This window comes from Balaenoptera physalus (assembly GCF_965194825.1).
Source record: "Balaenoptera physalus genome assembly, chromosome: 10".
In the NCBI taxonomy this organism is placed as follows: domain Eukaryota; kingdom Metazoa; phylum Chordata; class Mammalia; order Artiodactyla; family Balaenopteridae; genus Balaenoptera; species Balaenoptera physalus.
This window is the reverse complement of record NC_138889.1, coordinates 102,497,965-102,523,501: the sequence shown is the minus strand read 5'-3', so window position 1 is coordinate 102,523,501 and position 25,537 is coordinate 102,497,965. Positions and strand designations below refer to the sequence as shown.

Sequence of the window (25,537 nt, the reverse complement as noted above, 5' to 3'; positions counted from 1 at the left end):
TTGCAATAGAGACAAAAGCCTACAAACTTAAAAAAAGCTATTTCTGCAACAGGAAATAATTGCTAGCCCAAATTTTCACCTGCTCAAGGTTATTACATCACTTGCTTTATTTGCCCCTCTTCTGAGGATCCATATTTGCCGCATTTTCTTGCTATCTCTACCTCCTCGGCATCCCTATAGCTATTATTGTCCTACCCACTCAACTGAACGTCTCTTAAGTATTGCTTTGAATTAAACTTTTGAAGCTTTTGAGCAGAGTCTTTCCAATGAAACTGTCAGCTGCTTGAGACAGCAATATGTATATGTCAATATCATTCCTCACACTCCTACCCTTTTTCCACTAGTGGCTTGAAAATCTGTTAAATTTCCATTTTTAGTAGTAATTGCCTACTCACTTCCTAGGAGGCTCCTCATCTTCTCTAATTTCATTCTCTTCTTCTTTCACCTCTACCTCTACTTCCACTTTTATTTCTTTCTTCTCTTTCTCTTCTTTCACCTTCCCTGATTTTCTCCGTGGCTTTGGGGTTTCCCTGAAAATACAAATATATTTCAACACTGGTATCCAGCAAAGGACCCTTTCAAGGACAACTGTGACAAAAGGGTAAAGCCAGGAGTTATCATTGATTTATTATAAAATTATGCTCCTCAGGCTTCCCTGGTGGCACAGTGGTTAAGAATCGCCTGCCAATTCTGGTCTGGGAAGATCTCACGTGCTGCGGAGCAACTAAGCCCGAGCACCGCAACTACTGAAGCCCACACACCTACAGCCCATGCTCCGCAACAAGAGAAGCCACCGCATTGAGAAGCCCGTGCACCGTAACGAAGAGTAGCCCCTGCTCGCCACAACCAGAGAAAGCCCACGCACAGCAACAAAGACCCAACACAACCAAAAATAAATAAATAAAATAAATTTAAAAAAAAGAATATGTTCATAATATATAAAATGAATAAATGCAAAATTTAAAAAATTAAAAAAATAAAATAAAATAAAATTATGCTCCTCAGTCCATGAAATGTGGTTTCCAGCCAGCTGTTCCGCATATGTACATCATACATATATTTAGAGCCTATGAGATGACCCGCCCCCTCTGCAAGCTAACAATGCCTTAGAATCAAATCTCACTATAGCTGTAAAGAGAAACAAAAATAAAAAATTCTAAGTATTCAGGCAATTCATGATACCTTAAGATAAAACAGGCAGACATCATAATAATTTGAATATGATCAAAACAAAGTTCTATAAATGGAAGAGAGGGCTGTATGAGGGAGTAATAAGATAATGTTAGATTTGCAAAACAAGTGCATAATTAATTACTCATTTAAAATTAAGTCCATATCCATTAGTTTGGCAACAAGGTGAAATAAAAGCATGCAACAATGCTTTCCTAACTTATTTTTCACTGACAAATCTGAGACATACCTTTCTAAGTGGGGTTTGTAGGTCTCATCTCTTGGATCATCTTTGAATGGTATTTCTTCTTCACTGATCAACATCTCTTCTTCCTCCTCTTCCTCCTCATCACTGCTAAAAAGAAGCAAATAGAGATTAGAAATTCCAGCTATACGAATTATATCTGACTTGATTTTATTCAGTAATTTATTTAGAGGTAGCTGAAGATTTACAGTAAGTTATCTAGGATTTTCATTCTTATGGTGTAGTTGGACTGCAATCTAGCTGCTTTATCCTAAAGAATAATAATTGGAACAAAAAATACATAAATCTTAGACATGCTATCACTTCATTAAATAAAGGCAAGGCAATGATGGCTCAGTGACACTACGAGTTAAAAAACAATTGACTATTATTTCAAGTAGCAAACAACTTCTGAGTCATGTGATATGACTGACTGTGTTCTACGTCCCCAAGGGTTTAAATATGAAATATGAAAAGTTTCTTACCTAATGCCACCTGGAGACTGATGCTCTTCTGCAACATCTAGAAAAAGTCCAAAACAAAACTTTATCTATGTAGGTATAGATATTTTCTCTCTGCAGCCAAGAGACTCAAACCAAATTACTGCCTAGGGTAATTATACAAAAGGAGAATTATCTGCAAAATGTCAAAAAGGAATCCCTCCTATAACACCACACTTACCCCTGAAAGTTAAGCTGTTCTGGTAAATGTTCAACATTACGTTTAAAATCAACAGGCAACTGGTTATTAAATAACCATACTCTATATTCACTGTACCATAATCAAGCTGATCTGTATTTGGTTCTGACTTGCAGATGAGTTGCAATGAACCAGTCTTGGACCTAGAGCTTCGGGTGTTCTCTGTGTCACGATGCCGAGAGGCAGATGTCCTGCTACTGCTGCGCCAGCCCCGACTAGGCTTAGTTGCGGCAACGGAAACTTCCTGAGGGACGGTAGAACCTTCTTCCTCTTTCTCTTCCTTGGGATCTAAATGAAAACATACACCATTCTTTTAAAGTTTATAGTTAACCAATAACAATCTCTGTATATCTACTATTATAAATATAGTCAATGGAAAGATGATAAATGTTTTTTTTTCTCCCCCCCCCCCCCGCCCCGGGCCGGGGCGGGGGGGGAGAAAAAAAAAAACCTCAGAATTTTACTGATATAATAGAAACAACAAGATAAGAGGAAAATTTGGTAAAACTTATCCTTATTGTCATCAGTCTAAAGAAAAACTTTGTATGTTGCAAGGTAGTTATTTTACACGTATAGTATATTTTATATATATACTAAAAAATAATGCTAAGAGAAATATACCTAAGATCTAACCTTTTGTTCTATATTTTAACCTTTAGATCTAAGACAGAAGAAACTAAATCGAGTGAGTGGTCCCCAAAAGATGACCAGATCTACTATAAGAAAGAAGCATACGTCTAGACAATTTAATAATCAAACAATGCTTCAAGTAAGTACTGAAGAGGAATTCCATAAAGAGGAATTCCATGGTAGGAATGCCTTCCCTTGATTCTATTCAATAATTTTACTTAGTATATTAGAAGTGAGCCTATATTGACCATGGAAGATCCTTTTAATAATCTCAGAATGGAAGTCCTTTCTAAGAATAGCACAGAATTTTAGGTCTTAAGACTGATACATCTGACTATATAAACATAAAGTTTTCTGCACGGCAAATTCCTCTATAAGCAAAGTCTAACAGCCCAACAGAAAAATGGCAACTCAGTAAAAACATATGGTTTTCAGACATATGAACAAACAAAAACAATGACAACAAAGCTCAATCCACTCATAACGAGAGAAACTCAAATGAAAATCATATTGCTGTAGTACTGTTCCCCTAGCATATTGGCAATGATCCAAATGTTTGTATTGGCAAGGCTGTAGGAAAATAGGAACTCTTAATAGAGATAACAGTGTGAACACCAGCAAAACCTTTCTATAAAGGACAATTTGGCAACATCTATCAAAATTATAAGTACATATACCTTTTCACATTAATTTCAACTACTAGGAGTTTATCCTACAAAACTATAATCACACTTATAAAACCCACGTCCGTAAAATGTCCAAATATTATATATATGTGTGTATACCCGTGGTATAAATAAATAAATCTATCTATTTATATCTATATATCGCAACAACACTCCTGGACAGATTTCAAGAAATTGAGATAAATACTGGTCACCTTCCAGGGAAGGTCCAAAAATACTTCCAGTAATTCCACCTCAAAGTATCTACCCTAGGAAAATAAACTGGCACATGGAGGTTCACTATAACATGTTTATAATAGCCAAAAGATGGAAACAACCTAACTCTCCATATTAAGGAGACACTGTTTATTAAATAAACCATGGTATATCACCAAGACAGAATAAAATATATGGAGGTATCTGTAAAGAATGACATGGAATTACTGGCAAAAAGGTTGTTAAATGGAAAAAATAAAACTTCATACACACACACACACACACACACACACACACACACAGTATGGTAATTTTTTTTGCTTAACCTTTAAAAAAATGATCTGAAAAACTACAGTTTCCTCCACTGTGGAACAAGGTGGTGACTGGGGGCTATTTCAGCTTTAACTACATTGTTTGAAAGTTTTATGAGAACATATTAAGGTAACGAAATAACATTCATTTGAAATGCAGATATGAATAGCAGTGGGAACTTTAAAATAAACAGACATAATTATTAAATCAGATATGCATTTCCTTTGACTTCCCTTTCACCATTAAAATGCCTTTTTTACCTTTCTACTATCTGAGCTACTTCAAGTGTCAAAATAATAATAATAAAAAGTTTACAGTTGAAAATATCTTAAAGATTAACTAGTCTAAGTACAATCCAATGAATTTTCCCCTTAAAGTAACTGGAATGCCAATGAAGACAACTTGTTCAAGATCACAAAGTTATCTAAGCAGACCTGGATTTAAAAATCCTGTCTTGAGACTAGTAATCAAGGACTTTTACATGTAGGTCATGGCTGCTTTTAAGAAAATTTCTTCAAAGGGAGCAATTCAATACCCTCCATAAAGTAATGAACATTAAATAATGAAGAGAAAATTATTTCTTTTACTAAACCCACCTATGCTAATTTGGACTTTAAACCTATTCCATAACTTCCTATACTCAATAAAGCTCTTTTATACTTCATGATGAAAGGACTGTATGCCCACATCTTCTCATGCTGTGGATATTATCCACTGGACAAATAACAGCAATTTGATGAGAACTGCTTATCCTTATAAAGCATAATAGCCTATTTTATTGAATAACATACCCATTCCGTAAAACTCTATAGTTTAAAAAAAAGCACTGTCATAGAGTGACATCAGCAAAAAGGTCCCTTGTCAGAAACACACACACCACACACCTGCCAGAATCAACTTTGTAAGAACTCTGGGATATAGTCATAGGTTTACAGCAACCAAGTAAACACTGAAGCAAGACAAAAGTTAAACAAGCCATGTAAGGAAATCTCTGTCAAATCACACGTTGGGCACAAGCTTAACCAAACAGAGCCTTTAGAGAGACCACACAAGACAAAGAATATGATTTTTTAAAATATGCTCAAACAGCTAAAGGAAATCACTGACAAAGAACTAAAGGAAATCAGAAGAATGATGTCTCAACAAATAGAAAAGTGCCAACAAAAAGACAGAAATTATAAAAAGGAACGAAACAGAAATTCTAGGGCTGAAAAGTATAATATCTGAAATGAAAAACTGATTAGAGGGTTTCATTAAACAGCAGATTTGAGAAAGGAGACAAATCAGCAAACTTTAAGATAGGTCACAACTGAGAGCATCTAGTCCGAAGAATAGAAAGAAAAAAATGAAGAAAAATTAACAGAGACTAAGAGACCTGTGGGGGACCATTAAGCAAATCAACATACAGAGTCCCAGAAGGAGAGCAGAGAATGGAGCAGAAAGAATACTTGGAGAAATAAAGGACAAAAACACCCCCAAATATAAAAAAAGACACAAATCTACACAGGCAAGAAACTCAACGATTCTACTTCCAAGTAATGTTACATTCACAGGTACTCAACATCTTTTGGGGGAAAACAAACTGATAGCAAATGGCTCCATCAATATCAGACAAAACAGACTTCAAGTCAAAAAACTGTTAGAAGAGTCAAAGAAGGATACTGTATATTAATAAAAGAGTCAATCAATCAAGAAGATATAAGAATTATAAACCTATACATACCTAATATATGAAGCAAAAAATGACAGAATTGAAGGGAGAAATAGGTATTACTAAAATAATTTGGAAACTTCAATACCTTCAGTAATGAATAAAATAACTACTCAGAAATTCAAATAGGAAATAGAGGACCTGAGCAACACTATTAAAAAAAAATTAAACCTAACAGATATATAATACTTCACACAAAAACAACAGAATACACCGTTTTCCCAAGTACACACAGAAGATTCTCCAGAGTAGACCATATATTAAGCCACTCAAGAAATTTTAAAAGATTGAGGGACTTCCCTGGTGGTCCAGCGGTTAAGACACCACGCTTCCACTGCAGGGGGCAAGGGTTCGATCTCTGGTCGGGGAACTAAGATCCCGCCTGCCATGGGGTGTGGCCAACCACCACCACCACAACCACAAAACAAAAGAACAACATATCATAAAACATGGGCTGCAGCAAAAGCAGTGTTCAGAGGGAAATTTATAGACATCAATGGCTACATTAAAATAGAAAAAAAAAAATCACATGTCTAATCAATAACCTAACTTCACACCTTAAAGAAAAAGAGGGCAGAAAGGAGCAAACCAACCCAAAGCTAGCAAAACGAAGGAAATAGAGAGTAGAGCAGAGATATATAAGAAAATAGTAGACCAACAGAGAAAAATCAATGAAGCCAAAAGTTAGTTCTTTGAAAAGATCAACAAACTTGACAAACCTTTAGCTAGACGGAGGGGAAAAAAAGAGGAGGCTCAAATTACCAAAAATCTGAACACACTTATAAGAAGTGAAGACACTGAATTAGTAATCAGAATCCTCCCAGTGAAAGAAAAGGCCAGGAGGAACCACTTCCCAACTCATTCTGTAAGGCCAACATAACTCTGATACCAAAGCCAGACAAAGACATCACAAGAAAACTACAGACCAATATTCCTGCAAACCAAATCCAGCACATATTAAGACTATGCAGCACATTAAAACTACGATCAAGTGGGATGCATCCCAGGATTATGAGTGGTTCAACACACAAAAATCAACTGATGCAATATACCACATTAATAGAATGAAGGAACAGAGAACCCACATGATCATCTCAATTGATACAGAAAAAGCATTTGACAAAATCAACAAACTTTCAAGATAAGAACGCACAATAAACTAGGAATAGACTAGAACTTCCTCAACCTGATAAAAAGGCATTTATCAAACCCCTAGAGCTAATAAACTCACTGGCAAAAGACTGAAAACTCTTTCCCTAAGATCAGAAACAAAATAAGGATGCCCTTTCCCTCCACTTCTATTTAACACTGTACTGGAAGTTCCAGTCAGAGCATTAGGCAAGAGAGAAAAAAGGCACATAAATAGGAGGAGGAAGTAAAACTCCTCTATTTGCAAATGAAATGACCTTATTTCTAACGAATCTGGAAAAAAAAACAAAACACAAAAAACTATTAAAGGTAATACACAAATTTAGCAAAGTTGCAGAATACAAGATGAACAGACAAAAATTACTTTCACTATACCAGCAATGAGCAATCCAAAAAGGGAGTTAAGAAAATGATTCCATTTACAATTCAATCAAAAAGAAAAAAAGACTTAAATATTGCTAAAATGGCAATATTCCCCAAGTAGATCTACAGATTGAATATAATCCCTATCAAAATTTCAGCTTCCTTTTTTGCAGAAATTGAAAATGTGATCCTAAAATTCATATGAAAATGCAAGGCGCCCAGATTAGCCGAAACAATCTTAAAAGTGAATTGGAGAACTCACTTTGTCCAATCTCCAAACTTACTACAAAGCTACAGTAATCAATCAGTACTACAGTGTGGGACTGGCATAAGAATGGACATAAAGACCAATGGAACTGTATTGAGAGTCCAGATATAAACCCATACATCTATGGTCAAATAATTTTTGACGTGGTTGCCAAGACCATTAATGGGGAAAGAACAGCTTCTTCAACAAATGGCTATCCACATGCAAAGAATGAAGCTGGACCCTTACCTTATACTATACACAAAAATTAACTCAAAATGGATCAAAGACCTAATTGTAAGAGCTAACACTAAGTAACTCTTAGAAATGAAGAAAATCTACAGAATGGAAAAAAATATTTGCAGGTCGTATATCTAGAGTCTAATATCCAGAGTATAAAAAACTCTCAATTTAACAACAAAAGACAAACCATCCAATTAAAAAATGGGCAAAGGAGTTGAACAGTTATTTCTCCAAAGAAGATATACAAATGGCCAAAAGTCACACAAAAAGATGCTCAATATAAGTCATTAGTGAAATGCAAATCAAAACCACAATGAGATTACCACTTCATACACACTAGGATGGCTACAATAATAATTTTTAAAATGAGAAATAACAAGTGTAGGAGAGAATGTGGAGAAATTGGAACTCCTGTACGTTGCTGGTGGGAATGTAAAATGGTGCAGCCGCTGTGGAAAATATCTGGCAGTTCCTCAAAAAAAATAAACATGGAACTACCATACTACCTGGCAATTCCACTCCTGGGTATATACCCCCAAAGCTGAAAACAGGTATTCAAACAAATACCTGTGCATGGATGCTCCTGACAGACAGTACGATCCACAAGTGTGGAAACAAGCGAGATGTCTGTCAAACAATGAACGGATAAACAAGATGCAGTATATCCATACAATGGAATGTTACTCATAAAAAAAGGAATGTAGTACCTTTGGGACTGACATATACACACTGCTATATTTAAAATAGATAACCAACAAGGACCTACTGTATAGCACAGGGAACTCTGCTCAACATTCTGTAATAACCTAAATGGGAAAATAATTTGAAAAAGAATAGATACATGTATATGTATAACTGAATCACTTTGCTGTATGCCTGAAATTTAACACAACATTGTTAATAAACTATACTCCAATATACAAAAATAAAAAATAAGATTGTTTTAAAAATTCATTAAAAAAAAGGAATGACGTACCAATAGGTACTAATACATGCTACAACACAGATGAACCTTGAAAATATTATGCTATAGGACAAAAACCAGACACAAAAGTCACATATTGTACAATTCCATGTACATGAAATATTCAGAATAGAGGTAAATTCAGAGTAATGTTTTAAGGTAACTAAGGTAAAAGCAAATTAATGTTTGTTAGAGGCTAGAAATGGGGGTGGGGTGGGAAATGACTACCTTTAATGGGTATAGGGTCTTTGGTGGGGACAGAGGGGATGGTGGCACAACACTATAAATGTACTAAATGTCACTGAATTCTATGCTTTAAAATGGTTAATTTTGTTACATGATTTTCACCTTAAAAAGAAAATACAAAGGGAAAAAAAGGAGCACTTCAGGTTCTCAGAGTAGAAACTGACAACAGAGGATAACCCACACATTAGGATAATCACGACAAGATAGAAAAGAACCAAGTTCTGTCTGTGTGGTGCTTCAAAGACAATTTGTAGTTGTTTCTCATAATAGTAGGTGACTTTGAAGAGGCTCCTTGATACATAAGTGATAAGAAGAGAAAAGAGCCACAGCAGCCCGGGTGAAGGAAGACACCAGGCAAGCCACTGCAGGCACAGTGAATACAACCACATTCTGGAAAGAGAAAGAAGGGACAAATCAAGAGTGGTTGATGCTATGAATTGAGATAAAAAGATACTGGTACTACTGGCAGGAATGTTTCTCCCAATTCTTCTAGGTACCAAAAGATGAAACATAAAGTAAATTTTCTCAATCCTAGAGCAACCAATAATCCTTTCAAAACAACCTAACATCAAATTCCAAAAGGTGATAGCCATTTCATCATGATAAAATACTTCAAGTCTTAAGGTTTATCCTAACATGACCTGGTCCTCCTTCAGACTGCCTCGTTTTCCTAACTGAGGCTTAGAGAAATTAAATGACTTACCCAAGATTATAAAGCTAACACTGATTTGGGGTAAATAGGGAATAGTTGGTTGATAGGCTGGAAGAAACCAGAGTAAAAGTCTCATCTCTATTTATTTAAATATTTACATTTCTTTTGGGAAACTAACAAACCTTAAATACTTGTTAAGTGCCTAATATTTTTTCCCTTTTTCTAAACTTAGTCCTCATAACCCTGCCAAGTAATTATTATTTTTATAGATGAGGAAAGCAAGTAACTGACTTTTCCAAGCTCACATATTAAATCGTGGAGCTGAGATTTGAACTCAGGTATATCTAAGTCCAAAGTCTATATTCTTTCTACTATACCACACCTAATCATATAAAAGAGGAATGGGAACGTGACAGTCCATGAGCTTAATTCAGATTTGGTTCATTTCCACCCAGCCTTAGGTTCAGAGCCAAAAGAGAAGCTCACTTATGTAAGATACTGACCTAAAAGACAGCAAGAAGAATTACTTCAAGGAAGTGAATTCTTAACCTAAAACTGCATGTTTAGAACATTCACAGTATCACCACTCACAGTAGCTAGCTAAAAAGTGGATCAACTGATGAACTGATAGATCAAATGGAGTATTTTCCATACAAAGGAATGAAAATATTTATACATGCTACAACATGGATTAACCTCAAAAATCTTATGCTAAGTGAAAGAAGCCAGACTCAAAACAAAAAACCTCACATACTGTATGTACAAGTCTATATATAAGATGTCAGAAAAGGCAAATCTATATAGACTGAATTACACACTTAAAAATGTGTGAATTTTAAGGTATGTAAATTATGCCTCAATAAATATTAATAAAATATGCACTGCAGCACTAGTCATAAAGGCCAATAACTGAAAACTACCCAAATGCCCATCAATAGTAAAATGGATAAACTGTGATACATTCCCCCACAATGGAACACTACATAGCAACGAAAATAAACAATCTCTAACAAATACAACATAGAGGAATGTCACATACAGTGAGCAAAAGAGGCCCTACAAAAAGAGAACATAATGCATTATTCCATTCATATAAAATTCAAAAACTTGCACAACTAGTTTGTGCTGTTCAAAGTCAGAATGGTGGTTACACGTAGGAGTGGTTGATCATGTTCTGTTTCTTGAGCTGGGTAATGGTTATATGACTGGACTTGCCTTGTGAATATTCATGAAGCAGTACACTTCCAATAAGTGTACCTTTGTATACGTATGGTATGTCTTGAGCAGCCTATCAATCAGTAAATAAAATCACCTGTAATCGGGGGGGGGGGAGGGACCTGAGAATTAGCAAATGTCCTTCAATCAAGTAATAGTTAAATAAACACAGAACATACATGTGTAGTAGTCATGGTTGGATGCCCACCAAGTATCTAATTCATCTCTTCCTCTCTCCTTAAAGAATCAAATCCACTATTAAAAAGAGGGTAAGCTAATGGTGTTGAAAGTGTAGTTTGCAACCTCCTATGGGTCCCCAATACCCTTTCAAGAAGTTTTCAAGGTCAAAATTCTTCACAAAAAAACCTCTTGGGATTTTGATTTGGATTATACTGCATTTATAGATTGATATGGGGAGAAATAACATCTTAACAATATTGAGTCTTCAAACTCATGAACAAGGCACGTCACTCCATTTATTTAGGTTTTTAATTTCACTCAGCAATGTTTTATACTTTTCAGTGTATAGGTATACTTCATATCTTTTATCAGATTTATCCCTAAGTATTCTGTATTTTTGATACTATTGTAAAAGATATTTTAAAAATTTTATAATTTTAATTTTTTGTTGCCAATAGACAGAAATACAATTGATTTTTGTATGTTGATCTTATATCCTGTGGGGTGACTTCAAGAGGCCTTGCAGCTTCTGGACCATTGACCTGAGCCTACCATGACATGAAAATGCCTGAACTGAACGGCCACTGAGGAGAGGGACAACTGAGAAATAACAAATTTTTGTTATCTTAAACCACTAAGTTTTTGAATGGTTTGTTATACAACAATGCATAAGAGTTTAGAGAGTCACAGTAAAGAAAATGGGGTTTAGAAATTCTCAAAGAGGTAAAGTTACAAACAAAATCAGTCAATAATAAGGTAGGATGTAAGTTGGGAGTTCAGGATCAAAGAAGTAAGCCACATGCAAGGAAGCAGGCAGGCAAAAGACAGAACCTCAGTTACCTCTAAGGGAATTAACTGCACTGAAGCTAAAGGGGTATTTGCCTGGATGTAGTTAGATCAACCTGGCTAGTTTTAATTCAGAGGAGCTTGATCCTTCTTGGACTTACAAGGTCAGGGGTCATTAAATCAGAGCGAATTTCTTTTTGTCAGAGGTTCTCATCCACCCATGATCTCAGTGTGAGGATAATGTTATGCTTGCATGTAGAGACGGGTGTCTCTTCAGGGGTTTCAGATTCTTATATGCTGAGTGTAGGCTTGCCCACTCAGGACCTTAGGCTTCTTCTGCTTCAGTTTTCTTCTACCAGGGCATTCTGTTGCAACTCTGAATTGGTTCTGGCAGGGAAAGGAATCTCAATATAAAATCACTATTATATATAACAGAATAAACTGTGTTGAGATGGTTCTGATATGTTGAATCATAATCAGCAAATCGTTATAAAGTTATTTTTCTATATGTAAGGGACAGAAAGACTCATTTACCTGAGTGATGAAACATCCCATAACCGAAAGGAGCTGATAATCAAGGCTTTCTAAGCCTATGTCACAATCCACATTAACCATAAATGAGGTATGTCTGCACTTCAGGAAGAACCACAGGAGGTCTGGATGTTTGAATTAGAAAAATGGTTTAAAGGTTATGGGGCATTCCCAACATGGAACAAGATGTTGAGCTGATCATTCTCATACTGAGAGAAATAATATGGTTCCTGTTACCTTAAGACAAAGGGCTAGGAAGGAAATAGGATAGATAAAATGCCTATCTAAAGTACTGTCAGCCTCTTGAGACGTAAGCATTATAATAGTCAGAACTTGAGTTTCGGAAACCTGATCGTACTACTCTGTGTATTTCTATAATTAGCTCTACTTTGTTTTCCACAAATAATTAGTAAAGCCCATTTTGAAATATTAGCCAATCTCAGCAATATTAAAAGAAGTCAGGGAAAGCGAGTCCTTTTAAAAAAACTTATATTTAAGCCAACTTTAGAAGAGTATCATTAATACGTGAAGGAGAGTCTTTTAGCTAAACCTGACAGCATATCTGAGGGTTAAGAATGGAAGTATCCATGCCTTTTTTTTACTTAGAGATTTTTCTTCCAGAGTTCTTTTCTATTCAAAACTTATAGTATTTTATTTTCACTAGGAAACCAGGTTATCAACAAAGAAACTCAAAATGTTTCAAGAAAGAATTGTGAAGACAACGTTCTGTACATCCTTTGCACAGAAACCCAAATGGTAAAAATTAAAAAGTTAGATTTTTCTCGTTAGAGTGGGAAAAAAAGGTGGGAATTCCTGTTCTATATATTAAAGGATGACATAAATATTGTTTAAAAATACTGGAAATGAGAGGATAAGAAAATTGTTTAAAAACACTGGAAATGAGAGGATAAGAAATAATCAAAGGTATTCCAACTCAGGAAAACAGAAACACTCTGATGAAATTAAAGCTATTAAAGTTATTAACTAGATAAGGCAAATAGTCAAAACTTTAAACAGTCTAAGTAAATTCATAGATCTGTTATGAACTCATTTGGTGATTCTGTCTAGGCAATCTTTTCCAAACATCACTACTCCCTAACAGGAAGAGTAACTAAAAACAGTAAAATGATTTTGAATAAAAGATGAGACCCAAACTTTTATACAATCAAAGTTTCAGGCACCCAGGATTCCAAACTGTTTCCCATAAGCTCTAATTTCATGAGCTATTCTTTAAAGGGAGGGGAAAAAAAAAAAAGGAGGGGGTGTCTTATAGGTAATTGCTGCATATTTTGGTATTTACATTGCATAGTACCCGAAATCAAAGTCTCTGAGAAGTCCTGCAATAAATAACTTTGATGACTCAAACACTGCCCACATTTATTTGACTCTGTAATATTTGTTATTATTCCATGAAACTCTTGAAACATTTAATAAAGATTAAGATACTACTGTCTCCTTTTTTACGATTTATCTTGGGTAGTTCTGGTTGGAGGTTTGAAAAGTGAAAGAAATTAAAATTAGCAGACTAAGTAACACTGGGATTATTAATAATTACATTTAGTCAAACCATTCCTTTACTTCATTACCTTAAGTATAACATTGGTTCAAAACAGAGACCAGAATGAAAACATAAAGCCAAGTTAAAATGGCATTAGCCAGGCTCCATCCCTCAGAATTTCTGCTAACGTTCTTGGAAGCTCCACAATGACGATGATAATCTCTGGCAGTGGTAAACCAAGCTTTCATGTTTTAAGCGATCACTTGTTGAATGAATTAATAAACACTATTCTCAAAGCAACTTTCCATTCTTTTACATATACCCATCAGGGTTAAATAAGTATAGTAGGAACAGGAACCTATACTAATATGTTTCTTTACTATTATTTCAGCTTGAAAACGAACATGGCACTTTGCAATTTAGTAATTTAGAAACAACAGCAAGCTGTTTTTTTGTGTGTGCCAAGTCATTTATTCAAACATGTCCAAAGTTCTTATCTTTAGTTGAAGGACAGCACATAATTTCAAGTTGTTTGGAGTAAATAAGAGTAAAAACAATCCTGAAAACATCTTTTCAGTGTTAAGAAAACAAAAAGATAGCTGTACCTTTAGAAAATCAACCTCTATTTCTTTATTCACTGATCTAGTTGTATAAGATAAGATATACTCATGTACCTATAGATACTGTTTATAGAGTTGAACAGCCACCGTAACAAGTAAACTAATGCAGAGACTGAGATGGGGGTTGGAGAGTATGTCTTTGAAATTTTACAAACTTAACAACAGCTACCTTTTATTGAGTCCTTACTGGATTCAGTGTACTGGATTATTTGCAATAAAAGGAAGAACCTGAATTCAAACCCTGAGCTCTAACTCTAGACCCAGAGCATTTAACTAGTGGATTAAAGTGGGATTGACTGAGACTGAATTAACCACAATGCAGTTTTAATCTCTCCTCAACTGCAAAACTGTACATAATATGCCAACCTCTGGTTTAAGAAATTGACACAAACAGTGATTAATTTATCTCCAGCAGGGTTCAAAATTTCCACCACATTCTGTGAGCTCACCTCAAGACAACCCAAAATAATTTCTTTAGACATAGTCTTTAGTCACAGGAGGTAATTTTAGCTCTGATAAAGGCAGGTTGCAGTTTTTGTTTTTTGTCTTAATAGAAACTGCTCTGGTACTTGACTGCCACCTGTCTCTACATTTTCCCCTCATCCTAAAATTTCCAAAATGATCTCTGAGTAAGGAACACAAGACTTTCCATTCTTGGCAGACATATTCTAATTTCCAAGTTATCAACAGCAACAAAATCCAAAACTTGCTAAACAAAATAGTCATGCAAAACTTTCTACACAAAAAACTTGCCTAGTACAAAATACTTACGCCTGGTATACTATGAAATATTAGCCTTAGATTCTAAAATTCAGAGAAAAAAGAAACCTGGTCACTGACGTCTAATTATTTACAAAGCAGCCACCAATTCAAGTTACTGGTTCCTAACCACACTGTCATTCTTCTCAATGGCATAAATTCAGGTTTTACACTTGCCTTATACATATTTGCAAAGCATTCTTTGTAAGAAAAAAGTCTACAGTAAGAATAATAAGTATTTATGTTATATATATACATAATGAATTAACTGATCAATCCTTTAGGACTGGACCAAGATCAGACACTGTAAATGAAATATGCTTAAAAGTATCTTTGTTCCAGTTTTAAGAAGGACGCTGTGTATCTGAATGCAGCACCAAGGAACACAGCCAGTAACTAGGGGAAAAAAATTTAATAAATGAGCAACTGGCCCAACATGACAGGGGCAATTTTAATAACCCAATCTGCAAAGCCAGAATAGTCTTTTTAAAAAAGCATTTAAAAGGATAAAGTGAACATCAGCTTCCCTTCATAATCCAGATAAGCAGAAGAGTACATTTAATACATATATTTGGTTTACTATTTGAAAGACCTAATGACCCGATTTAATTATTCACCAGGCTAAAATCTTAGAAAACTTTTCTCTTCATATTCTTCAAACTGCATTTATAACATGAGTCTCTACAAGTATCAAGAGTTTGTCTATACTTTACTCTGTATAGTGTATATCATTCCTCTCTGTTACTTTACTGAAAAACCAAATAGTTTTAAAAATTGCAATAAAGTGACATCAAATAATCTGATTTCCCATTATTAGGTTTCTAAATAATGCCAAAACGTTCCACTTGCCCAAACCTGCTGTTAACTTAAATAGGTTCTATCTACTCCAGTAATTCTTTACTAAATAAAAGTCACTTTTAAATAGGAACAATTTGAATTATTAGGCTGCAGCTCATTCTAATTTCTATCAGATTGTAAAGCAGTCATGTAATATACATGAGGTAAGAATGACTCAATCTTACCTTTGTCAGATGACACTTTTTCTATGCATCTGAAAGAAAAGAGAATCAAATATTAAATGAATAATCTTGCACACTTTCTTAAAACACAAATATTTACCTCTTTCAAGTTCATCTCCAGAGTGATGCAGAAAACATCTAGAGTAGTACTGTCCAACAGAACTTTCTGGAGTGATGAAAATATTCTACATCTGCACTGTCCAATACGGTAGTCGCCATGTGGCTACTGAGTGCCTAAGATAGTTATGTAACTGAGGAACTGAATTTTCAGTTCTGATTAACGTAAATTTAAATAGCCACAAGTAGCTATCATATTTGACAGCACACAGCTAGAGTATCATTCAAAAGTTGTTTTTAACTGTAAAAAGATATTAATACAAAGAAAATATTGCTAATTTTGTTGTATTAAATGGTCATAAGAGAAAAATGTCCTTATTCTACACAAATGCAGTAACTTGGGGTGAAATGAAATAATGTTTGAGATTTCCTCTAAAACACTTCTACTGAAAGAAAAAGAGAGGGAAGCGGGATAAGACAGCAAGCATGGCAAAATCTCAATTGTTAAATTTAGGTGATAAATACTGGGGTTTCATTGTACTATTTCTCTACTTTGTGTTTATTTAACAATTTTCATAATAAAAATTTAATGAACCTAAAAGGAAACCCTAACATTATTCATTTATTAAACCCAAGTCAAAATCTATTTCTAAAAAGGCAACAGACTGGACCTCAGAAATAAATGTAACTTGCACTTTACAAATTAGATAGGAACAGTAAAGAGGCTAATGTGTAATAAACTACTGGCTAAAAAAAATGTCATCCCCATGTTTTTAATTCAGGAAAATTTCTATCACACATAACTGTTGAGTACGGTATAATGAATCCCCTCATAGCCATTACCCACATTCAAAGTTGACATGTCTTGGATCTTTACCATAAAGATGCCACACAGCATCTCTGAGCAGTACAAAGTTTACTCTTTTTCTCTGAAAGCAAACCTAACACAAATGAAGACTCTTATGTTACAAAAGAATATCTAAGCAAATACAGAAGTGATAGCATAATATAAATATTCTGTTCCCTTTAGAAAGACTAGATATCATTTTCTCATACCATTTTTTTTAAAAAAGCTTGGTATAATAATTTTAAATTATGTTATTAATGTCCCAATTAACAACTAACACAAGAATACTGCTAATCATGTTAACTCTAAATGAAAAGTACAGAAACAATTGTTAGATCTTGAAACACTATACAATTAACTTTCTGAAAACCTTCTGGAACGGTTCAATGTTTCTTTTACCACACTGATCACTGTTAAGAGGAAAACTCAGGATTTCAGGCTTAAATACAATTGAAGCCTTCTCCAAAGAGTCATAAAAGTTTTTCCAATTCAGAATATTACTGCCTCTTCATTCTCACTATTATGACCACTGCCTTTTCCCTACAAAAGCAGCAAGAAGGTATCATGCAAAGGTTTACTACCATTTTACTTTCAGCAAGAAAATAAACCCAAAATGGAACTCCATATACCAGAAAACAGAGCAGTATTTGTTTCCTTGATTTGTAACCCATCTGAGCCTGTAGGTTTACCTCCAGTAATATTCAGTTTTAGCCTATATTCCCTGTGGTGAGGAAAGAACACCTTTCCTCAACAGCTAAATGAGAAATTAAAAAAAAAAGTATTTAAGTGTTAAATTCTGAAATGCATCAGATAACTAAAGGACTTATTATCACATGGGAGAAAGAAAATAAGCCTTTTGCATTTAAAGTAGTCTTATTTTAACAATTATATTGTTTCCATATTAGCAGAAAGCAAGAACGTTTTATGAATCAGAAATAAGCTGGAGTGTGGGTGTGTGTGTATATATATAAATTCCCATATACATACATATGTATATATATATATATATATATATACACACACACACACACATACACATTTTTAAGTTAGATGAGTACATAAACATCTGTATTTGAAACATAAGAATCTTAACTCTGGAGTTTATTGGCTAAAATACAGCAAATGAAAAGCTTAATTCTTAGTACTGATATATAATCTTTCTTCGAATTTGGTTTATCTTTCCTTACTATTAGCCTTTAAGTTTTAATTTATAATGATTATAGATTTAACTTCATGCCTTTTTCTTGAGCACATTCACTGAAAAATTCTTTATTTCCCTTCACAAAGAGTTCCTACTCTTTTCATTAATTTCTGAACATTTCAGTGCAAACAGAAAAGTTGTTATAAGCTTAGGCAAGTTTCTAAAAACGATAATTGTCATCTAACTATAAAGCTCATTTCACAAATCATAAATTATCAACTAAAGATGAAGAAGCATATTTAAGGAGATTAAGTGACTTGCCCAAGGTCACTTAGTAAGCAGTAGAAAGCAATGTTTTTTCCTCTGTTATTTTGCCTTGTAAGAGGAAAAGAGGTTACACTCGATCCAAGTCTCTGTATTTACTGACATTATTAAGCTACTATACACTTTGCTGTCTCTTCTATCAAGAGAAACAAATGCAGGTTAAACAGCTGATGACTGGGAATTTATTGGGGGAAATGTTATTTGGAAAGTAGGGCTGAATCAAGGTGAGAACGCACTAGACCAGGGTTTAGTAAACTGCAATGTCTTAAAGGATTGTTTCTCACTTAACTAGTTTTAAAATTTATTTTATCATTCTGAAAACCTGTAAACCATGCACACATTTGACAAACCTCCACTAATCAATGCATCTTCCTCCTTTACTGAAAAGTCCTTGAGGATAAAGTCCATGTCTCATTTTCCTTTATAAACCCTGGGTCAACACAGTACCGGGACCAGTTACTGCTCAATCAAGGTTTGAGCTGAAATGCTTTAGTTCTTTGATTTCCAGGGCATGCAGTAAATTGAAAATGTGTAACCAAAAAATTATTACAATGAAAATGTATTGTAACAATCCAATCAAAACTGGATAATTTAATATATATATATAATTAAGACAGCGTTCTGAGGCTAAGCGAAGGTAAAAGAACACTACTACCTTTTATGATATTGGATGAGAGAGAAAGGGACTTTAAGAATGAAGACTATTCTTTCCTCCCCACAAGGAATATTGTGGAGAAAAAAACTGAAGGGTTTAATTAAGTCATCTTCATCCAAGTTCAACTACTGTAACATTTATAATGTGGAAATAAAAAAAGACTCATTAGCACTTTTCTGCCAAGAGTTAGGGAACGTAATAAACCATGACAGCCAGTAAAACTACCACTCTAGGTATAATTATCTTAAGAGATCATTTCTGTAAGTAAAACTGGTGGATCAGTGGGAGGGAAACGTGGCAAGGAGATATAGGTATATTTAACTTTCAAATGGGTAGGTGAAAACAGAAGGCAATTTAAAAAATATATATTAAGTTATTAACCTTCCTGTGTACGGTAATACAAAAAGAATTAAAAATCCAATTTCACAGAATTTACATGAAAAAGACCACTACACACTAGTTTTACGTCTACCAAAGACATCACTGCTCAAAACAGTAACTTTTAGTAAATATTTCCTACATATCACTCTTTGTGTTAAGTGTTTCACATTGTGTACTTAAGTCTCACAAACGCATCTCACAGAGATTAACATTATCTCCTATAGATAATAAAATTGAGGCACGAGCAGTTTAATTTGTCCAAGGAATTTATATCCAAATAAGGCTAATGATATATCTTTTCAAATTTATGAGATTAAATACAGAAGCTTAAATTTTTTGTGACCATGAAATTCATTTACAGCAATTAGAATTCTAATTGCAGCTGAACCATTTGTAAGTACATATTTTTGTTGTCCACAGAAAGTTTACACAATTCTCTAAATTATGTTAATTTAAATAACATTCAATAATTTTTTTTAAACATTCAATAATTTGAAAGCACATATAATACACAATATACCTTTGAATTTTATTTCTCTTTCTGAGAGTCTTCTAAGACAAGCATGCTAAGGTCACAGACTTCACTCTTAATTTCAGAACAGGACTGTTTTAAATCTATCGGGTCTGTACAAGCAAAATATTGCCATGCTCTCTGCTGGGGAGGTAGGGTGGTGGTGGAGGTCGGGGGGCATTTAAAACTGATTTCTCCCCCCACCTTCAACTTTCCCTGCTTTTACTAATTTTTTTCACTTGAAAGTCAAGACACAAATGTCTTCAGTAACGAATTCAATGGCTAATGTGATTAATTTCTAGAATTTACAAACACGTGTGCTTCAGTATTTTCAGCATAGAAACATTTTAATAAACAATTTAAAATAGTTATATTTCTGGTCAACTGAGTTTCTCTATGATCTCTAGGTAATAAAGAAATTACTTTCAAATTATTCTAATTTTTAAGGACGAAGTTCCTACATTAAAACATATGAAAAAACAAACACATAAGCTACTTGTCAAAAAAAATGAAAGAAAACGCATCTCGTTACATGAAAGGCTCTACACTTAAAATTGGCAAGCCACGTTTTACCCGACTACTAAGTCCTAGGCTTTTAAAATGAGTGAAAAGTGATGTGAAAATTCAGTAGAGTGAAAAAAGCTACATAACGATACTAGTACAACTGGCTCTGGAGCTAATTAATGGGACGGGGGGGTGAGGGGGACGACACAATTTTGAAGGCTAAGATCTAAGCTCATGCTGTAGATTTCCTAATGGGGATGTGATGTAATACTGGAGAGCCGCCCTAAGCGGGAAAGGGATAGGCTGACAAAGGGAGCGCAGATGCCAGAGTGCGGGAGAAGCCTGAGGCGGCAGGGGAGAGGTGGGTCACTAAGGAGCAGAAGAAGTGTATCTTACAAAGGACGCCTTCAGGGAGTGGGGAAGTGGCCGGACAGACAGGCAAGGGGGGCGGAGGAAGCCAGAGAGGAGTGATAAGACGGCCAGGGAAGCGGCGTGACATCTGCCATGCGAGCCGGCAGGGGGCAGAGCAAGCAGGATGTCACGTGGAGTGATCGCTACGGGAGCCGAGAGGGTTGCGTGCGGGTAGAGGGGGGTCTTTCCCACCGCCTGAAAGACTGCGTTACTCACAGGAGTCGCGGACTCTTCTTGCCCTGAGCTGGAGACGGGGGCTTCGCGGCCTGGGACTGCTGCCCTGGGGCGTCGGGAGGCCTGGCGCTGGGGCTGCTCCTCCGCCGGCGGGGATACTCGGCCTTCCTCCGGCGGGACACAGCGGCGGCGGCGGCCGCAGCGGCCCGGCCCCGGTCCCGACCTCCCCTCAGCACGCGGCTGCTAGTGGTCCCCCCAGGGGCCGCCGCCGCCGCTTCAGGGGGCTGTTGTTGGGGCTCCTCCGGAGCCGCCTTGGCCGCCGCCGCCTCTCCCCCTTCCTGGTCCTGCTGCTCCGGGGGTCTCGGCTCTTCCGTCTCCCCCGGCATCGGGACTCGTCCGCCCCCCACCCCCTAGTCCCAGGCGGCGGAGGCGGAGGCGGCGGCGGCCGCGGCGCTGCTCCCCCCGCCCCCCGGAGCGACCGGCTCACTCTCACTCGGCGCTCCTCGTTCCCCCCCTCCCCTCCGCCCGGCTCCGAGGGCGCCCCCCCCACCCCCTGCCACTCAAGGCCTTCTACCGCAGGCGGCGCGCGCGCGCCCGCCACAGACGCTCAGCGGACCAATCGGAGAGAAGGAACGGCTTCTTCGCCCCGCCCCCCACGGTCTCTCACGCGGCGGCGTACCGGTTCCCTCCCCCACCCCTCCCTTCAACCAATCAGGAAACGGCTCCAAGGGAGCGCGCGAGGTTTTCTTCCCCGCGCACCCGTTCTCACCGTTAAACGGCTGCGTCTCGCGACAATGCCAAAGTGACCTTTCTCCCCCACCTCCGGAGCTCAACGCGCGCTAAGGGCAGTGGGAGGGGCAGGTCTCGCGAGGAGGTTGGTGGGAAAAAAACGCACCTCTTTCCCCGCCTCGCGCGCACCCTGGAATGGCTGCGCGCGCACCTGCCTCCCTAAGGAGCCGCTAATGCCACAAGGGCTCTTTCTAGCCTTCTTCCTTAAGCCGCGGAAGTAGCCTCGGCGTTTTTCTGCCCCCACCCCGATCCCACTTTCCTGTCTGTAGCCTTTCTGTCCCCAGCGCCGCCAGGTCTTGCGGGGAGAAGGGGGAAATTTTTTTGAGCTGTCGCTTCTCCTTTAAGAAAAAAAGCCCCGTCGGCTGCCGGATGAAAGTCTCTGAAAAAATGGCGGCGGTAGGACAGAGGCGGGGTCGTGAGGGCAAGGAGGACCCGCCTTTTGGCGCATGAGCATGGTTAACTTGCCCAGGGGCATCCTGGGAAATGAAGTTCAACTTATCCTACGCCTTAGGAAAAAAGATACGAAGCCCGAGGCGGAGAGGATGCTGGGAGTGTTTGACTAATGCGCGATGGGAAAAGTAGTTTACTCTTTCCGCATTTCGAATTTACTCTTCCGGGGAGGCAGTGTTTCCGGGTTAGGCCTCAACGCCTGCGCAGATCTGGCCACAATTGTGGGCCCAGTAGCTGGTGGGATTTGCCTGGCAGGGTTTTCCGTGGTTTCGTACTTGGTGTTGGCGAACCATTTGTAGGGTGGACACGTAATAGCCCTCAGCTCTGTCTGGTTAGGTGGCACCTCATCTGGGACCGGTTAGCGTTTATATCTGCAATATCCGTCTTCTGTGTCTGACCCACTAACCTGTGAGCGTCTGGAGGTCAGGGATTGAATCTGGTTCCATTGGATCCTAGGGGGGCTAGCACAATTCCTACCACTCATTTGATTCTTAATAAAAGTTTGTAGAAATAATTGTAGAATTGCTTTTTTACTAGATGTTGTCGGGGTCGAGGAACTGGTATCGGCTGCTTAACTTGGCTGTGGTCCCTGGGCTGGAAGGAAGGGAGGTGAAGGGTTGTTAGCGTGACCTACCCGGAAAACTGAAGGCCTCCCTCACACTCCCCACCCTGAAACCATCTGCTTCTGCGGTTTTTAAATGTTTCTGCTGCACAGGAAGCATGGTCAGAATAGCAGCTTTGTCAGAAATTACTTTTCTCTTCGCTAGCATGTGAAACTAAATTGCTCTAACGCATCAAACGGGAGTTTCCATTTGCTTATCTCCAAGTTGCATTTGGTGATGGCTGTGAGCTTTTTGCGTTGCTTCCTTTTTTCCTTTCATCCATTATAATCAAGGAGCGATTTGCAGGAACAGTTCTTACCCCTGGAAACTACAGCATCCGGGGTTAAAAATCTCCAACGTAAGTGAATGGAAACAAGATCTCGGAATCCAGTTCTAAATTTCACATTAATCATTTAGTTAAACTGCAGATGGAGTCCAATATCTGCAAGCCAAATGCTGAAGAGCATTTTTCCTTCCAGTATTTTGGTTCAGTTACCACTTCAGATTGGGCAAATGTTCATATTCTCTGTTGAGTGTTTTGCACTTTCATGCGGGTAATGGCATTTCAGTTGTAAAAACTGTTTAGCATAGTGTGGATGGGAATTTTTCAAACCTATGTTTGCAGTGAGCAGACTTTTAGAATGGCACTGACATCCAATGGCTGCTCAAAGTAATGCAGAGGTGGGATCTCCTTTACATTAAAAAAATTTTTTTTTAAGTCTTAGAGTCACAATGGAATGGAGGATGAATGATTCCTTTAGATTAACCTTAAAAAGACCACTGTGTTGTAGAGGAAAGATTACAGGCTTTGAAGTTAAATCTGTTATAGTAAGTAGCAAAGCCACCTACTAATTATATTATCTTTAGCAAGTTTCTATTCCTTGTATCTATTGCACCACTGGTAAAAATGGGGATAATATCTGTTTCACAGGACCGTAATTTTAGTTCTTTATGTACTGCCTTCTCATAGTAGGCTTTTTGTAATTGTTTTATTTTATTCAAGGTGAATAAAATCACAGTGGTTAAAAAAAAAAAAAAAGGTGAAAGTTAACCTCAGTGTCACTTTTTAGAGAAACTAAGACAATATAACTAGGCAGGAATTGTGCTTAATTGAGATGTCTGCAGCTTAGAACCTGGTGTCTTAAATCTTCCAGTTTCATTCTTCATGACCCCTATAGTTGTTTGCATTTTGAACCACTGAAATAAACTTGGCCCTGAGAATCCAAATGTGAACCTGGTCCTGAGAATCCTGTTCTGCCTTTTTTTTTTTTTTTATCTTTTTATTTTATATTGGAGTATAGTTGATTAACAATGTTGTATTAGTTTCAGGTATGTAACAAAGTGATTCAGTTATACATATACGTGTATCTATTCTTTTTCAAATTCTTTTCCCAATTAAGTTGTTACAGAATATTGAGCAGAGTTCACTGTGCTGTACAGTAGGTCCTTGTTGGTTATCCATTTTAAATATTAGCAGTGTGTCCATCCCACACTCCCTAACTATCCCTCCCCCCCCCCCCACTTCCCCTCTGGTAACCATAAATTCAGTTCTCTAAGTCTGTGAGTCTGCTTCTATTTTATAAATAAGTTCATTTGTATCTCTTTTTTTCCCTGCCTTTAATGGATTTATGATCTATTCAAAAAACCAGGTAAGCACAATTTCTGGATAATTAAGCAAAATGAATTGGGTGCTAGTTAACTCTGATGGAAATTTTATGAAGGAGATTATGCTTCCGTGGTCCCTCAGGGGAAAAAAAAATCAGATTCCATCATGCACAGTTACAGCAGGATACCCACACTGGGCAAAAACACAAGTGCAAATCTGCCATTCCCATGAATTCAAGATGAATCCAGGCACATAGTAGGTTCTCAAATTTTTCAAAATTAGTTTTGATTCTTTATCACCCTGGCCAATGCACAGACAGAACTCAAATCCAATTGCTCACCTTTTATGTCAGGCTCATTTTTTAAAACTCTGACCTACAAAAAAAAAAAGAAAGAAACTCACCAAATCAAAAGAGAGGAAGTGCTAAACTAAGCAAATACAGGAACCAAAAAGGGTTATAGAGGCTGCTTCACGCTGGCTCATTCAGTTCCTTTGCGGTCCTCTTCTTCAACACATGCCAAAACAGTTCCTCACAACCTGTGGTACCAGAGCATCTTGGGTGTGTGACAATGGAAGAGTTGGGTGAGTGAGGATCTTCTTGGAGGAGAAACTCTGAGGGAATGAAGACTTGGCTGCCATCTCCATGTGTGGTGGGGTATACTTCTAGCCAGATGGAGGATAGTGTTTTGAAGATTTTATTTTCACTTCTTTCCTGACCTCAGGCCAACCAAGAGTGAAGCATGAGGAACTATGTTATTTTGGGGAACTATGGGTTTGCTGTTTGTAGAGGCACAATAGGCAGAGAATTTGGTGCTAACCACAGAGTGAACTCTGCACAAATACTTGTGGACTGAATTGTGATTGAAATTGTCATTTTATTATGAACATTTTGCCTCTTGGGGGCTGCTGGAGATCTTAGGGTGGTCACAGAGTTGGCAAGTTCAGAGATGTGATTTGGGGGGCAAA

The 25,537-nt window shown here is 37.2% G+C and overlaps 2 protein-coding genes across 7 annotated transcripts in view; one reads left to right on the top strand and one right to left on the bottom strand.

Moving 5' to 3' along the window:
* Positions 1-21,625, bottom strand: part of ZFP91 (ZFP91 zinc finger protein, atypical E3 ubiquitin ligase) — a 30,641-nt gene extending 9,016 nt beyond the window's left edge. The window contains exons 1-6 of one of the 2 annotated variants that reach the window (XM_082476106.1): positions 21,167-21,625; positions 16,123-16,151; positions 2,192-2,401; positions 1,900-1,936; positions 1,421-1,525; positions 396-530 (exon numbers count right to left, since the gene is read on the bottom strand). In XM_082476106.1, the coding sequence (XP_082332232.1) occupies positions 396-530; positions 1,421-1,525; positions 1,900-1,936; positions 2,192-2,401; positions 16,123-16,151; positions 21,167-21,510 (860 nt within the window). In that variant the 5' untranslated portion in view covers positions 21,511-21,625. The remainder of the gene's footprint in view (positions 1-395; positions 531-1,420; positions 1,526-1,899; positions 1,937-2,191; positions 2,402-16,122; positions 16,152-21,166) is intronic. The other variant, XM_082476107.1, reaches the window with a different exon arrangement.
* The window catches only part of LPXN (leupaxin), a 48,191-nt gene continuing 38,813 nt past the window's right edge, over positions 16,160-25,537 (top strand). Inside the window, exons 1-2 of one of the 5 annotated variants that reach the window (XM_082476116.1) lie at positions 21,103-21,121; positions 22,425-22,491. In XM_082476116.1, coding sequence (XP_082332242.1) covers positions 22,476-22,491 — 16 coding nt within the window. In that variant the 5' untranslated portion in view covers positions 21,103-21,121; positions 22,425-22,475. Of the gene's footprint in view, positions 20,901-21,102; positions 21,122-21,893; positions 22,492-23,329; positions 25,154-25,537 lie in introns of those variants that run through there. The other 4 variants (XM_082476115.1, XM_082476113.1, XM_082476114.1 and 1 more) reach the window with 4 other exon arrangements.